Below are 17855 nucleotides of genomic sequence, written 5' to 3'. Positions count from 1 at the left end.
TAAAATAAATATAAAACCACAACTCCGTATATTTAAATGACAATAATATATATTTGAAGTTGTTTGTATATATGGAACGAGAGAGATGTAGACAATAATGGTAAAATGAATATAATTTTAAAATCATATAAACCTACACCTACATATATGCTTAAATTTCAAACATATATATATAAATATATTTTGTATATAAACGAGAAAGATAAAAGAAAGGAATGGATTTATACAAATTAGTTTGGAGCAACTTATATTTTATATGTGCAAATAATCGTTAGATGGATTTAAAAGAGAACTCGGGGAAGAGAAACTCTTTTTAAACCCCGTTGACGAATGAACACTGTTCATTACTAATAAATTAAATATATTAAAAAAAGCTCTTTTTAATTCAACCTATTATATCCGCATTCAATCCATAAATTTAAATAACTGAACAAATAAAAACTATCCATAATTTACGCAGTTAGAGTATAACTAAATCAACTTCTTTTATATTTTTACGAAATTGAGTTATAGATATTAAAAAATTACAAAAAAAGCACTTAATAAAGATTACCTACGCAAATTTTTATCATTATTATAATATACTAAATACCGTAAAATGAAATTGACATGCGAGCCCAAAACTGCGATAGCAAAATCAGATGAGACAGGTACAGAGCATGTTAAAATCTCCCTCTACTTTCTTCACTATCCAAATAGATGAAAATTTTTTCCCACGAATTTATTCCAAGGTGTAGAAACATTTGACATTTGACACAGCAGGTAACCAACTCATAATTATCTATAATCTCCTCTGCTTATGTAAGACGGGAAAATATAAGTAATTAGTTCATCTTAGGCTCCATTCCCACTTACCCCATTTTACACTTTTTGCATCTACTTTTTGAAACATTTGACAAACCATACGAGACATGTCAGGCATTTTATCCTCTCCACAATTAAAAGAGAAGATAGCATATGCTTTAGACTTTATTTGGCACATAAACACGCTTTCTAATTTTATTTCCTAAATTTTTGCATAAAGCATTTCTTGAGAAAATATTTGGTAGTGTATTTTTTATTAAACTAACTATAGATAAAACTATTTAACAAAACAAGAAATGCATTTTTTGTTTTTTTAAAACTTCCTACTCATTTATCATTTTTTACCAACTTGGATATATCAAATGGAATCTTAATTTCTGGCACTAATCTATATTTGATTATTTAAACTAGTCAAATCACAGCAAGAACAAAAATATACAGGAAACCATCATACAACCACCCGGGCAATAAAATTTCAAATCATATTGATCTAATATACAGTGACCAGAAAGAGTACCAGGAGGGGGTTACATTGACCAAAGGGACGCACGCAGAAAACCTTCCACCTGGAAGGAATTCAATCTGAAATAATACCCCTATGTTAGGAATTCTTGTTGTGAAGTTTTTAGAGAGAGAAACACTCCTGCAACAAAATTATTGAAACTGAGCACCTGAATTTTGTGATGGTTGCTGCAATAACTCAGGTTCATCAAAGTCTTCCGCATGAATTTGTATATCCTGCTTAAAGGTGAAATCAAGTAGGTTTTTAGTGTCAGAATGCCAACAACAGTAGATTGTTCCAACTAGTAGTTAGGACCAACTGGTTTGGTCTTGTACACTCTTAAACTAAAATAGAGCTAAATTCAATGAAACTGGAAATTCAGCAGAATGCTCACGAGAGGTATGTATCCCTGCACTGATAGTGACTCCTATTTTACCTCTTAATATCAGAAGCTAATTTTTAAGAATGCTACCAATTCTTCCAACATCCCTTCAAAATAAATGCAATAGCATTTGAATTTTCAATTGCCAAGTAGTTCCCAGCCAAACTCGTAATGGCTAATGTATTTATGCTTCTTAGCTTGATCACTTCTGGATCTACAACAGCATGATCATTTTTATATGCAATGCTCGTGCTTGAATTTATAAAGAAAATCCCAGTAAGGAAGACAAATATTCTCTTCAAGAAGAAACCGAAAATTAAAAAATACAAATGAAAAGGAGGTTGCACCTTTAATGGTAATGGCCCTATTTATATGGTCTCTTACAAAGCTAAATAAATCAAACAATGATAAGGTAATACCTGTGGGTTTATTAGCTGTTGTGTTTGCTGATCTTGTGGAGTGGCATATGCTTGTGGCTGGGACATTCTATAATATGGTTCTTTCAGATCAAGTTTGCACGATGACGTCTGAAGTATTCCTCCTTGCTCAGCACCAGGGCCCCACATTTTAGCTATGAAAGTTTATATAGAAAACATTATAAACCATAGAAGCATCTTTTATCTTCTCATAAAAAAAAAACAGAAAAAAAAACCATAGAAGCACATCTGAAAGAAGTTGTTAGTATTGACACCACAAACCTGATAGTGTCAAATAAATGGTGTAACTCTGAGCACTGTGAGCAACCATGTGGAGTCGACCTGTAATCTCTTGCCCAGCCATGACATAAATAGGCTGAGACAGAACACATCGTATCTGGTACCAGTGTGTTGTAGGTGCACCAGGGGCAGTCGTAAGCCACCTCGGTACAGTACTGACGAACAAAGCAGTTTGTCAGAAGTTGGATCAAATTGATCCAAGATATTGAAAATGAGATAGCCCATGAAAGCATTCAGTTTACAATGCCAAACAAGAGAAAATGTCTGTTAGCAAAAAGATTGATGGCTCAGGTTCAAACAGTTACCTTCCATTAAACAAAACGTCAAACCAGCAAGCCAAACCATGCACTCTTGTGCCTACAGAAGCTATGAATTTTAAGGGAATATCAATTTCATATAAATCTTCTTCCTGCAAGAATGAAATTTAAAAAAAAAATGCAATCAACTACCATATCACCAACAAAAGAACCCAAATAAAAGTGTCCAGCAACAAGATATAGTGAACAACTGCCATACAAAAATGGCAATCAAGTATCCTGGGGAATGTTTTGAGTCGACTACTTTTAGGTTTACGGTCATCCTAATTGACATCTAATTTTCATGCCACTTGGATTTCTGGTCCAAGGCCATTCCGATTAGAATCCAATTTTCAAGTCATACAGATTTCTTGTTGATCAGGTTTTGAGTTTTTCCAAACATTGGCTTTTATGAATTATTTTATCTGTATTTATAATTCAGGTTTTGTGGAACTCAAGTTTAGGGTATCAAGTTCTGGATGAATTTTAGGTTCACTCTTATAGTTTGATTATACGTTTCAGGCTTTTTGGAGTTTAGATCATTTGGGTCTCAGTTAATTTTTAAGGTTCAGACTATCATAGCTTGTAAGTCATTCGGGCATCAAACTATAAATGTTTTCAGTTATCTTAGACCTTGAGATGTTTGGCCATTTTATTTATTTCAGCTATAAGTTACTTGGGACTTGGGTTCTTAAAATTTATTCAGTCAAGATAAGCCAAGATGATTCAAGTGTTGGCTCAGTTAGATTGCACTAATCAGGTTTTCAGTTTTTTTAAAAAAATAAAATAAAATGAGGTTTTCAGTTATTTTTGAACCCAAGTTGTTTGGATATAGTTTATTTCAGGTTATCAACTTTATTAGCCAATTCAAGTTATCACGTTTCAAGTTTTGCGTTGGGTTTCAAAGAGTTCATCAGCTTTTAAAATGTCTAGCACCTACATTTTTTCCCAAAAATCAGAAGCAATATCTGGTACCATATTAACAACAAGCTTCCAAATTTTAGATTATCGAACATAACAAAAAAATGCAAACCTAGCATGTCTCATACTTTTAAAACATAGTTGAAAGAGTTTCTTCATTGAGTTGGGAAATTTTCCTACACTTATAAAAATCAAAAGAGTTCAAGGGCTTGTTCAAACCTTTATTTGTGTGAAGTCTATTAAATGGAACATTGCAGGTGCCACCAATAATCTCGGATCAAAAGCATCCACCACAGGCTGTAAAAAGTAGGTTGGTCCATTCAAAAGCAGGAAAACTTATTGAGTATAATAACCATAGAGTTTGACAGAGCAGCAGTTAAATGTTAATGCATGTACACTGCACCAAGACACACCTTCTCTGTCTTCCTTCTGATACAAACATATTTACAATGTGGAACAGCAAAAGCAACAAAAACTTAATAACAGTGATCCACAAATTCAAAACCCACAAGTTTTACGAGCAGAAGTCATATGTAGGAACTGAAGAATTTCCAGCAGTCCCCCCCTCCAGAAACCTCAGTCAAAAAGCAAGGGAAGCTGCTGAAGGTGTACCTGAGGGGCTCTCCCCTCTGGAGCTGTAACAGGTCAGCATCCAGCCTAAGTAATCCTAGCAAATCATTGATTAGTTATTAGATTCCTAGATTAGTTATAGCATTGTTCTTTGGTATTATACTATTTCTGCTAAAGACATTTTCTGGATTTTCTTTTTGCCATGATCTCCCCTCTCTCAGAAGGATATTAAAAAGGGGAATGTAATCTGACAATGGACATCATAGAAAAACAGTGTATTTTCCGAATTCCAATCAGCAGTGAATCGAGGGTTTCCTGATCATTCTCTTAATCTATTTCTCTGTTCTCTCTTTCTCTCTTCTGCTTTCTTCTTCTCCTTCTCTATCTCCTAAATTCTAATTCTTACCCGATTATAAGTCTAACGAACCTGAACCTGAACCTGAACCTGAACCTGACATCATATAACCGTGTTTTCAAAAACTTGGAAACTAACCAATAAAGAAAAACCATATCCAATTAAGGAAATCCTTGAAAGAAGTGAGATGCTGAAAGAGTAGACTATCAATGAGAGAAAACAGGTATGGTAGGCTATATAATCAAGTGACACACTGGGAAACTAAAGGGAATAATCACTCCGAAGAATTCATAAAGCTGGAGAACTGATAATGCAATTACTAAGCCTCTTCTATTATAAAGAATAGAATCTTAAACATCTTAAGTACCAGTTCTAGGAAATCTAGAGAAGTAATCTTAAACTAAAAGGCAATAGAATGCTAAAAAGATATGAAGTACAGTAAAAAAACCCAACTTAAATCAGAAAACCTACATAACAATAAATGAATTGTTTACCATTAGTTCAATCCTAAGCCTCTCTTTTCTAAAGTATAAAATCTTAAACTGGATAGTCCTAGTAGGAATGCTAGAAAAGTAACCTTAACTACAAAGGAATAGAATCATAAAACAATTAGGACCAAAATAAGTAGGTTTTCTAAAATAATATAAGCACACAATAAAATACCTGACTTAAATATGAACAACTTTTAATAACAATAAAGAACCCTAGATCTTTTATTAACACCAATTTTGCCATGCCTCAAGAAGAAATATAAATAAACCCATTACCAACTGCCATTCAAATCAAATCAAACTATCAACTAAAAGGGTTATTATATTCTAAACACAAATTTAGTCTCACCAAAAGAGAGAACGATATGAAGTCAGGAAATGTAAAGGAAATCAATGGGTGAATGAGGTATACATAGAAGAGAGAGGACACACCACTGCCAACTCAATCTGTTACATAAGTTTTCTTTTAGAAGTCAATCGTGCAATTCCCGCAGAATTCTGTTTTTTCAGATTCTCCTTCTGGAAGTTCCTCCGGGTGTTTATTTTTTAGTTCATAAATCAGTAAGAATTAATATTAACTTCACATTATGAAAAATGTTCCACCTGCCAGACTCCGGAGGCTGAAAAATCCTACAGCATGACCACACTACAAGCCACATCAGGTTATAGTCAAGCTTGGTCTAAGTTCAAGTAGAAATGTCGTGAAGACTACTTAAAACTCTCTATCAACCAGGAAAAAATAATTTTATAAAAGATAAATTGTTTCTTAGCTCCAGAATTTAATCCAACTACCACATAATTTAACAAATCTCTAGTCGAGCCATTGTTCAGTAGGTTAAGGTAGTGACTTCCATAAGGTTTCACCAGAAAGACAATACCAGGAGAAGAACAATTTTATTTAAAAGCTTAACAGCACACAACTTTGGTATTTTGGACATGCCCAAGACAGAATGCAATTTTTGACATTAGAGCTTGGGATAGTAACAGTCAACGCAAATTTTTGCAAAGAATTTCAATATATTGGGGCCAATAATACTGTCCAAATGGAATCGAAATCTATTTAACTCTAATGTTGAGCTATGTGCAAATAAAACAGACCTGAGAAAAGTATCCACCAAATGCAGATCCATGTAAGGGTGTCAGATCAACCCCATAATAATTTTGTTGCTGCCAAAAGAGGGCCTACACCAAAAAAGAAAGTAAAATTGCTAATGTTAATTATCCCAACCACTCTGAATCACCCTGAATCATATATGGGTTCACCACCAAATCTGTACAAGTTAGACAGTTACATACCTTATTTGCAATTTCTACAAACAAATATTCATCACTGAAAGGTGCCATATGAATCCTACAATATTCAAACATAAGTTAAATGGAAAATCTAAACTAGCTTCTAGATACAGTGAAGATATTTAACAATATGATAGAATTACATACATTAACAATACGATAGAATGAGCAAAGAGGCCATACACGAAAAGCAAGTTGTTAGAGGATTTGAAGGGTATATTACATATTTCAACAATTAGTAAAATAGCATGGTCATAGCATCTAAAGAATACTGAAAATCTTGGAAGAATTTCATTGCTGGGCATAATCATCATGGCATGAAAGGTGCCATGACAAAACATACACATGTAAGTCAGACGATTGGTATCATACATCCAAATTGAAAGATAAAGACAAGAAATCAAGCATGCAGACCAATACGATATATGAAATGAGCAGGCATGATAGCGTTACCATGTAATTTACTCACTTAAGCATATTACAGACAAAAAACTCAAAACACCAGAATCAATCAAATGTACAAATTTTGACAGACATTAATGTACAAATTATGACAGAATCAATCAAATGGATCATTTCCACCATGAATGCATCAGCACGGTTTGCACATAGAAATGTTTAAATTATTTTTAAAGAAAAAAAGGAACTAGCATTTTGAGGACTGGTTACCTTCCAATTGTTGGAAACATTTTTCCATTAGGGACAAGAAAGCGATCTCTAGCAATCACATAGGACTCTAACATTCTTTCGTTGACCAATAAGGTGCCTGCAAACAACACAAGATCTAATCAGATATCCTTCAGTGGACTTAAATTATTAAATCTGTGAACAGCATATGTTTATTCAATAAAAATCTACTATCAAACATTTTATTCACCAGCTGACAAAGAGACACCAAAACAAAACTTTGACCATCCCTAAATATGAGCCAAAGAGAAATGACTGCAATAAAAGTACAATGTTTTGCATCATCTGCTATTCAAGTATGATTAATGCATAAACATACATACCCATTGGTTCAGAGATCAGGATATCTGCTTTCTCAGGCAATTCAATTTCTTCTACTTTTCCTTTGATTACCTACGGATTACACAAGAAAGAACTTGAATAAAATGAAAAACTGGACAAAGACATTTGCAAGAAGTTAATTGCAAGAAAAAATATCTCACTGTAATCCGTTGGCCAAGCAATGGATTGCCAGCAATCAGTTTGCGAGCATATTCTGCCATTTCAGATGCTTCCACAGCATATACATGCTTAGCACCAGCCTTAGTGAAGGAGAAAAGGAAGGCGTTATAAATATGCGAGACTGGAAGTAGTTCACATGGCAAGATTAACTTCTGGCAAAAAAGTAAAACGTACCTGTGCAGCAAATAATGACAAAATACCACTACCAGCACCAACATCCACCACAACGCGGCCAGTAAAATCAGCACGGTTCTCAATGACCGCTGCATAATAGGTGCCTGAGAGATAAATAGAGAACACATGTCTTTAAGAAAAATTGATAGTCCAGGGCCCTGGCACTTATGAGTACATAAATACAGTTATCCACCCCAACACATCAGCTTCAAACTTTATGTAAACCTTTTGTTTTCAGTTGCACTCCCTTGGTGACTCTATCTATATTTACTTTTCTCCTCAAGAAGAAAACAAAAGGAAAAAAAAACAACAGACCTAAAGTCTAGGAATTGAAGTTAGCAAGAAACTGTAGCTCAGTGATATAACCTGTTCTCACATAGTCCTGTAGCATATTTTGCTGATGTAGCAGCTGCCCATAATAATGGAAATACATTTTAGCAGAGGATGCCTCTATTTTGTCATCGAACTTGCTCTTAGCCGCTGAAAGCTCTCCATTTGGTAAGCATGGCGCTGATGGGAAACAATCGAACAAATACAAGTAAAGATAGAATTAGGGGAATGTGATTAGCACATTATTCAAAGTACTCATAGACAAGAAGTGGAATATAAAAAGAAAAGCCTGGATGAAATTCTATTTTTTTCTTTCTTTTTCTCTTTTGGAATTTGCATATCTTATTCAATGAAAACGCACAATTCTTCATCTTTTCTAAGAAAAAAATTGGAAACTTTAAACCCAAAGATATTAGGATCTGTTTCAAACTTTCAACAGCCAAAGAAGGTTAAAGTAAGCCAAATTTCAACATTTTTTTAATGCCAACTTTTAGGTCACGCCCTAGATAAGTTAAATGGATTCCTTTCTGGGACTTGCCACTTCTGGCACATTCTGAAATCTTCAATTGCATTAAGAAACAGACAGGCCAAACTTAGATATAGACAAGAGAACTGCCTCACTTACATCTCATTCAATTACACAATAATAATATAAGCTTTCTCCCCTCAATAACAACACTAAGGAATGCTTCGCACATTATTTTGTTCTGTTTTTAAGACAATTTTTTGTACTCCTTGATTTTCATAAGAAAATCAACACCAGGAAAAAAACAATTTATTGCAAGTGACAGCAAAAGGCATATGCTAATTGGTAAAGATATTTGAATTCAATGATTGCACCCATGACTTCAATATATAAAATAATACATGTGAAACAGGAGAATCCTAATCCAAGCAAGAAAATTAACCAGAATACCAGTAAAGGATAACTGTCATAAGACAATAACTCAAGGAAGAAAAAAATATTTAGAAAACAATAAGAAAAGGATGTTTCCAACATCCAATTTTGCATGAAAGAACTAAGCAGAAACTTCTTAAAACAAATCATGAGCAGATTTCCAACTAGCACCTTGAACAACGACTTCGTTCTTCGATTGCTCAAATGCACAATGGAAAGCCCTGCTCTCCTCCTCATTTCTAAATTGGATTGTGACTCCTCTTGAATATGATTTCTGGTTCAAAATTCATGCCGTCAAAATATGTAACATCTAGCAATCTTTACATTATATAACCCTATTTTACATATCATGAATGGTGGTGCAAAGTAATAAAGCATTCTGGAAGAAACGATTGCAGTATGTCAGTTGCTGTATAAATTTGCCAGGGAACTGCAATTTCACTAACCTTGTACTAAACTCTTAGGGCACCATTTATCCAGGGTAAATTATTTGGACAACAGATAAACACCAAACAAATAAACTAAAAGTAATCCAAGAAGGAAAATTAACTACCAGTCTACCCTCTTGCCCAGCTTCCAAACATGTAGATAGAGGGCAAAGCAAAAGACAAAAGTTTTCAAGTCGAAATTCATCTTATACCTCTTTATCCGAACTGGATGCTTCAGATATGCACACCGATTGAATAGGTCCTAACTTGAATAGCTGAATAATGCAATCACAAACAAACAAATTACTACAGAACTTTTTAGATCAATCAGGAATTACAAAATTTACTCCATGGAGAAACTTGCCACTTGAAAATAGAACAGACTGAAAAGGAAAAATGTGTTCATTAACACAAGCAACAAGGAATCTCATTTTCCTTTTAAGGTAATCATAAATGTGTACATGCACGTGCGCAAAATAGTTAAAAATGAAAACACTCTAAAGCAAAAAAGAACTGCTAACAACGTCCCTAACTGACACCAGGTAATGTAGAATGAAGATAATCATTTTTCCAATACAATATTCAAATCCTCCAAAAGATAATTATAAAAATTATTCCATTCATTCAGTTCAAATTTCAAAATCTTAAAATAGAAGAACATTTGAACTTGGCAAATATTCCCTCCACTTCCTCAGCAACCAAATAAACATTATACACCTAAAACCATTCCAGCATCAAAGTCAAAAAAGAAAAAACGAATAAAAATCTGAAATGGCAACGCGCAAAAGAGTCAAAACTGAAAATACTCTATAGCAAAAAAGAAACGCTAATAATATGCCCCTAACCAGTGCCAGAGAATCTAGAATAAAGAAACTAATTTTTTTCCACTACATATTCAAAATCCTCCAAAAGATAGATACGGAAATTATTCCATGCATTCAGTTCAAATTTCAAAATCTTAAACGAGAAAAACACTTGAACTCGGTTAATAGCCCGTCCACTTTCTCTGCAACTGAAGAAACGCTATCCAATATCCCTCCACTTTCTCAGGAACCAAATAACCACTATACACTAAAACCATTCCAGCACCAGACTCGAAAAGAGGAAGAGAATAAAAAATATGAAATGGATACGTGCACGCGAGCAAAAGAATCAAAACTGAAAATACTCTTAAACAAAAAAAAAAAAGAAACGCTAAAAATATGCCCCTAACCAATGCCAGAGAATCTAGAATAAAGAAAATAATTTTTCCACTACATATTCAAAATCCTCCAAAAGATAGATACGGAAATTATTCCATTCATTCAGTTCAAATTTCAAAATCATAAAAGAGAAAAACATTTGAACTTGGTCAATATCCCGTCCATTTCTCAGCAACCGAATAAACGCTATACACCAAAACCATTCCAGCACCAAAATCAAAAGAGCAAATGAATGAAAATATGAAAATGCACAAAAATCCACACTAACCTGAGCGGTTCTAATATCGATAAGGAATTCAGCAACCGACTCAGATTCCTGGCGAAAACGAAGTTCCGCAACTCCATCATCGATATCAAACCTGGCTATAACTGGAAGAGAATGAGAAAGAGAAGAAGAGGAGGATGAAACCGAAGAAGGAGAAGAAGAAGCGAGCTCAGAAATTGCAGCCAGAGTGAACTCTTGTTGGTTGTTCTTTTGCCTAATTGAAACCTCCATTATCGAATGCGTATAAACACAGAAGTTATACAGTAGCTGTTTGTGTGTATAAGTATGTATAGTGCAGAGGGTTAGGGTTTCTGCGGAGAGGCAGAGGCGCCAAGTTGAAGAGAGAACCTAGAGCCGCCAAAGATGCAGCATAAAGACAGTGGTAGCGTTGGTATTTATATGAGGGTGTGAATTTTACGGGTGTTTTATATTCAAAATAGAGTTTTAAGGAACCCGTCGATGGGAGAACACGTGCATTATCACGCGTTTTGTCGTTGTTTGTGGTTTTGGAATTCAAGCTCACAGTGAATTTTGGTACAAATACTGACGTGTGCATTTTTTATTGGAGAATAAAAGTAGGTCGAGTGGTTGATGTAATATGAGCCGTTGGATTAGTTCGATCGTGGATCGTCCGTTTTGGTGGGTGGGAATCTTATGATAGATAAGCAACAATCCACTAATCTCATAAGGATGCCGTTGGAGGTTGGACTTCTAAGGGTTTACCAAAGTTGTGTCACTCAATTTTAAACGGTTGATCTCAGCTGAAATGTTTGGCTGATTCATGAAATCATAGTTTTTTATTTCTGCAAACTAACACATAAGTACAATATATAAAATAAGATATCAAATGTAAAATTTATAAAAATTTCATAAAATATCAAAGGTAAGAACTGTCGTTGAATAATATTTAATTATAATATTTTTTAAATTTAATATAATTTATTTATTTAAAAATTATCATTTTTAATGTATTAATTTTCACAATTAAAATAGAAAAAATAATGATAAAAACAAAAAAAAAATTCTAAAAATCTTAGCATTAAAAATTATTAATTATTATTTCAACCATCAACAAACTAATTGTTAATAAATACATCATCTTTAATAATTAAAAAAAAAAGAAAAAGTAATTATAAAAAGAATAACAATAATCCGAATTTAGTATAAAAATTATTATTTATTGATCATCTCAAAAAATAAATTTAGTTATATATTTACAACATATGCATCGAGCCAAAAACGAAAAACTAAAGGATAAAAATATTTTAAATACTATTAATTTTTTGTATTATTATTTTTTCATGTTTTAGGTTAATTTCAATGAGTCAATATTACTCTTTAATCAAATTTATTTAACGTGTTAAATATAATATATGCTTAAAAATCTTACTTTAAATTTAAAAGTGAGGAGGATATGCGTTTGGTTGAGCTTCTCCAAACACAAGCTTTCACTGGCACCGTGTATTGGTCTCGAAATAAACTCAGATCAGATCCAATGTTGATTATAAATCGGACCATCATTTTTCCAATCTCAGTTCATAATTAGGCCTCAAATTCTTGGCCCATCACTAAATGAATCCATGCTAGTAAACTTATGGTTTAAACTTTATATACATATTAATCCAATTTCTACAGCAATCTCACTTTCAATTCTTTTATAAAGAAGCTGAATTAAATAATTTATGTAAAATATAAATTAAAAAATAAAAAATTAAACCAAGAAAAATTATCTTATCTAACAAAAAAAAACAAACTTAAAAAAATAATTTCAAAGTGTCGTAAAATAACAATTAAAAAATCATAAACATAAATAAAAGGAAAAAAAAAAAAAACTAAGAGCCTACAGAATAGGAAATTAGTCATCCTAAAAAAATAGAATAGGAAATCAATATCCATTGAGGATTTTTGAAATCAAATTAGGAAAATTACTCTTCTATAAATACTTTATTTCTCTTATAATAGTTTATACCATTGCAATTTTAAGCTTATCCATAAAACAAGTTCTGAAATTTTATTATTCACTCTAAAACTTTTCACTATCAGTTTAGCGACTATCAAATTCTTTGATCGATCAGCTACTCGATCCCGAAAAAATAAGAGATGACAAAAATTTTCAAACTCGTAAAAGAAATTTTCGTGGATAGATATACTGATATCGAAAATCAAAATCGAGAACTTGGAAACTGCAGCAAGAAAATAGAGAACACCATAATGTTGACGAAGAAGGATGAGATGAATGTTACTGATAATGTTGGTAAGTTTCAATCGTTTATTGATTCGTCAAATTTATTTACAATACGAATTATTTATTAATTTTACAGTTCCTTATTCGATTTTAAACCAAAAGCAATATGATTTTTTATGTTAAAATTTGTAATATTTAATAAGCCAAAAATATAGATTACATGTTTAGTTACTATTTAAATTAATTGGGTCTGCTACCATAATGATCTGATGTATTCAATTTGTAATCTGCATATCTAGTTAATTATAATTAGTAAGTGAATAATATCAGTTTTACAATAATAACAAATCTTAATCCTTTGTAAAACAGTGATTACCGAAGAAAGCAAGAAAGGAGAAGACGAGAAAATAGAGGCACCAGAAATCGGAAAGAAGAATGCAGCTCGAGTGACGATAATGGGCACCGGAGACGATAACAAATTATGTGCGAAAACTGCCGGGAGCCTTCCAAAACCAGATCAAAAGCATAGAAGAAGAGATTGTTTGTATTGTGAGGGAAATAATGCTTGGATATGGGGTTTGATACTCTCTGTATGATTAGTCTTTGTTTTGATTTTTTTTTTAATTTTTTTTTTTGAACGTTAATATCTTTTATCGAATTAATAGACATATATCGTGTGTTTGATGCATTTTTATAATTATATTATGATTGATTTTTATTTATTACTTAATTATTAAAATATATAAATTGGTACTCAAACTTACAAAAAAATCTTCCAATCAAAAATACTTAAAGAAGAAATGAAAACGAGATGTATGTATATATATACACACACACACACATGAAATAAGCTTCAACTTGTTCTCATGATTGAAGGTTAGATTGCTGGTCGGGTAGATAATAAGCACTTTTGACAAACATGGATTTCCTAAGCACTTTTGACAAACATGGATTTCCATGTCTTTTCTTTTTTATTGTTCTTGAAGATTAAAAAAAAATTGAATATTTTCATAAAGAAGAGTTTGATTTTTTCTTTTAGATGTGTTTAAAAATTTAAAGAAGCAAACTACTTTTAAAAAGTAAGTTACTTTAATCAAAGGATTACATTAATAAATAATTAAATTTAACGATAAAGTATTACCACTCCTGGAAATTACTATAAGAGAATATAAATTTAGCAAGTAGATGAGTTTTTATCTATTTATTATTTATAAACAATTTTAATATCAAGTTTAGTTTGTACTATAACTTTATGAAATTGATATGAAAATTTTAATCCTTAATGTACATTGTTATTGGTGGAAGTGTAGCCTAAATTTAGTATATTTTAATTCAATTACGATGACAAGTTCTAAAATTTAAGAACCTATGAATAAGTCCGATTCAACAAAAACTAGTTTGAATATGTTCTTTTAATTCGAAATTCTAAAAATTCAACCATCACTCTCTCTCTTATCCTAGTAATCTCTCTCTCTTTCACCCTACCAACTTGAACTAGCAACACCCCTCCATGATGTGTTTATAAATCCTCGCTAAGTAACTCTTAAGACGTTTTTTGTACCTTGAGAAGAACAAATTATAATTAATTTATTTATTTGCGAACAGTGCTAAACAATTTTAATATGCTAACTATTTTAAATACATCAGCAAAGTCTTCTTATCTACTGTAATTACTTAATTTACTATTATCAACGAAATTCTCTCTTCTATTACCCCTCAAAATCCAATTAAAAAAATCCAAATGAAGGAACTTTCACCCTTAAAACTTTCAATTTCTCTTTATTTCTCTACTTTCTGTAAGAAACTATGAGAATTATACTCTAATGCCCTTGCATAAAAAGAAATCATTTTAAATTTTCTCCTCAAGCTTTCTTTGTTCCCTCATTAATTAGAACCTTTATCTCTTATTTTTCAAAAATCCTTTCCAAAGGAAACCCTAACGTTGCTCATTGAAATTTTTCCCATCTTCATATGGAAATCTTATTAGTTTCAACCTTCGCAATAGCTTCTTCATCTTTTATGTGCCCACCTTTGATTCTTTTATAAAATCACATTTCAATATATGTTGTTTCATAAAGCTAGCAGTGGTGAAGAATATAACACTAGGGTGGGGATTGGTAGTCACATTATAGAGGGGTGCGACTAGTTTGTCCTAATGGAGAAGGGATACAGAGAAAGAAATGAGGAGGATGTTAGAGAGAGATGATTTAACTTTGGGAATTTAAGATTAAAAGAATTAATTCAAACTTTTTTTAGTAAACAGGATTAGTTCACATGTTCTCATATTTTAAAACTAGTCACGCTATATGTCATGTTATTGGACACGTGGCATATGACGTGGCTAATGACCCAACAAATTTGACATATATTAACTTAAGTCCATGTGATACTTTTATTATTTTACATCTGCACATTAAATATAATACTCGGGCCCAAAATTAGTTCAGGATTAATTTTAACATCTTAAATCTATAAAAAAATTATTTTTAAAAATTAATTTATTTTAATTTTTATTAGATTTATGAAAAAAAATAAGTTAGGGATGATTTAGGAAAAATATGTGAAAATTTGGGTTCGTGAGTGTTTTTAAAAGAAAAAGCGAAAACTGGGGGTCAGAACGCAATTAAAAAATATTTGCTACGTAAGACCGTCCACTCAGCAGCTTTGATGAATAGGAACACGCCGCGTCGTAAGGCACACTGACTCGGTGCCAGGCAGGTGGCCACGCTGGCGATTCGCGTGCCTCACGATCCGACAATCCAGAAGCGTTACCACGTGCGTGGATGGTCCGGATCCGTTCCCTCATCAGGCACGATCAGACAATCGTAATCAAACGCGATGAATGCTCCAGATTCGTTCCCTCTTTAAACGCGATTGGACGGTTGAGATCAAATCGCGATGAACGATCTAGATTAATTTCCTCTTTAAACGTGATCAGATGGTCGACATGAAACACGATGAACGGTTCAGATTAACGCAAGACGGATATAAATATTTCGCATCACACTAAGCCAAAACTCTATTTGCCAACCTCCCGCCGAAGAAGAATAACTAGTCACTTGAGAAGGGAGCCAACCGCCGATCACCGCCGCACCGAAGCCACTTCCGACCGCTAAAAAAGGTAAAAATTCTCCTATCCGCTCGAAATTTGATTCCGAGTACCCCCATAGCCAAATTGAAGTAAAAAGAATGGCGGGTGAGCCGGAAACCGCAAGCAAAACCCGCAACCGTCTTCGACGAGCCCCTTCTCGTTTTTCATTTCGTGCAATTTTTTTATTGTTGTGTTCACCATTCTATTTTCTATAAGTTGACCGCAGAAAAACGTCCAGCCATAAAGGTGAGTCGGTGGAGCCGCTGCACCAAAAAATTTTACCACCAGTAAGTTTCTATTTTTTGATTTTTTTTTGGACCAATCGAGGCTCCCTAACATATTTTTTCGCAGGGATATATATAAAATTGGCCGAAATCGACTAGAACTGGCCAAAAATGGCCATATCGAGGTCAACCACCACCGCGAACGGTGGTGCTGTCGCCGGAGCACGGTGATGATGTCGTGCTGGAACTTCGAAATTGGCCGGAATGAGTTTTTTTTTACCGATTTTGGATTCCTAATGTATTTTTAGGTACGTGAAGTATATTTTAATCTTTGCACGAAAATTAAAAAAATATAGGGACCACTAATAGTCGCAGTAGAAAGTTTGATGTTTCGGACACCGATTCGGATAAAAACCTCTCACCTTATTCTTTGTTATGAAATTGAAGCTTAATAATCGAAAATATTATATTTTGTGTAATTTAGAAAACTTTGAGAATAATTATAGGTTACTAATGGAACCGGAACTGATTAGTTATTTATTTATAATGTTTAATTGATTGTTGAATTTACAGCTTTAAATACATTATGATATACTAGGATGGTTAAATGATTCAATTGTGCTTCGTTGATATATATATATATTATTTGTCTTGCGTGATTTACGGTTGATTTGTGAAATTATAAATTAATGTGCAAATAAAAAATTATTTGGTCATGTGAATTAATGAATGATAGTTTTATTGAATATCGTAAGAGATGATGAACGAACCGAATACATAGGGAACCCTACCGTGAACATTGCTTCATACCGGACGGGGTATCGAGAAACGGTATTTTTGGCACTCATACTGGATGAGGTATGGGGACGATTAGTTAATTGACAATATTAGATATCGGTTCACGCATAGTGAGACATCCCTATGGGCTCCCAAGGATACCAGTAGGCAAATAAAAATGAAAAGTTGTTGTTTTTACTCACTTGAATATGAGATTAGAATGTTATTTGAGTTATTGTCTTTATAGGTCGATTTTGAAAATTTCGCAACGGTAAATATATGCAATAAATAGTTTTTCATATGATAAATGAATTTACTTAAATCAAGAGCTCTATTGGTTGTTTTTATGATTTTTACCAACCTTCAGTGTTTGTATCGGTGAGTAGTGTGATATTCTTACTAAGCTAGTATAGCTCACTATTTCATTAACTATTTTAGATCAAGATGACCAAGATCTAGATCTCGATCAACAAGAGGGTTGTGAATAATTCACCACCCAGACTTCCTTTAAAAGTTAGTAAACGTCGTCCTAAAATACTCACTTAATAAAGAAAATGATGAGAGATCCTTATCTGAATCGATGTTCGAAATACTAAAGTTATACTGTGCCTACTGGCAGTTCTCGAGTTTCCTGAATTATCTATGTAGAATTCAAAATACTTGTCACGTACCTAAAAATACCATAAGAATCCAAAATCAGTGTAAAAAATTATTTTAAGCCAATTTTGGAGTTCTAACATGGTGGCACTGCCGTGCTTTAGCG

General features: G+C 32.9%; 1 protein-coding gene across 4 annotated transcripts; it reads right to left on the bottom strand.

Moving 5' to 3' along the window:
• Nucleotides 1-1267: 1267 nt before the first annotated feature.
• On the bottom strand, nt 1268-11215 carry LOC110819909 (putative histone-arginine methyltransferase 1.3). Of its 4 annotated transcripts, none has more exons than XM_022049249.2 (16): nt 10819-11215; nt 9561-9623; nt 9092-9194; nt 8059-8202; nt 7693-7796; nt 7500-7598; nt 7341-7410; nt 7000-7096; nt 6334-6388; nt 6136-6219; nt 3841-3918; nt 2710-2813; nt 2387-2559; nt 2108-2259; nt 1476-1545; nt 1268-1386 (listed from the first exon to the last, which is right to left on the bottom strand). In XM_022049249.2, exons 1-16 carry the CDS (start codon nt 11044-11046, stop codon nt 1382-1384), a joined length of 1629 nt encoding a protein of 542 aa, XP_021904941.2. In that variant the 5' UTR covers nt 11047-11215; the 3' UTR covers nt 1268-1381. The 4 variants fall into 4 exon arrangements, with proteins under 4 accessions (XP_021904941.2, XP_021904942.2, XP_021904939.2 ...); XM_022049250.2 differs by having other exon boundaries at nt 1476-1542; nt 10819-11214; XM_022049247.2 differs by having other exon boundaries at nt 1268-1545.
• Nucleotides 11216-17855: the final 6640 nt, after the last annotated feature.

Source organism: Carica papaya, chromosome 3 (genome assembly GCF_054855325.1).
Source record: "Carica papaya isolate Zhongbai chromosome 3, ASM5485532v1, whole genome shotgun sequence".
NCBI classification, from domain to species: Eukaryota; Viridiplantae; Streptophyta; class Magnoliopsida; order Brassicales; family Caricaceae; genus Carica; species Carica papaya.
This window is presented reverse-complemented; position numbering and strand designations above follow the sequence as displayed.

Excerpts from the sequence above, each read along its gene's own strand:
- LOC110819909 (XM_022049247.2), bottom strand. The coding sequence starts at position 11,046 with ATGGAGGTTTCAATTAGGCAAAAGAACAACCAACAAGAGTTCACTCTG. Across the intron at positions 8,203-9,091 it reads GAACGAAGTCGTTGTTCAAG|CGCCATGCTTACCAAATGGA; the intron begins GTGCTAGTTGGA and ends GTTTCCCATCAG. Across the intron at positions 6,220-6,333 it reads TTGTAGAAATTGCAAATAAG|GCCCTCTTTTGGCAGCAACA; the intron begins GTATGTAACTGT and ends TTTTTGGTGTAG.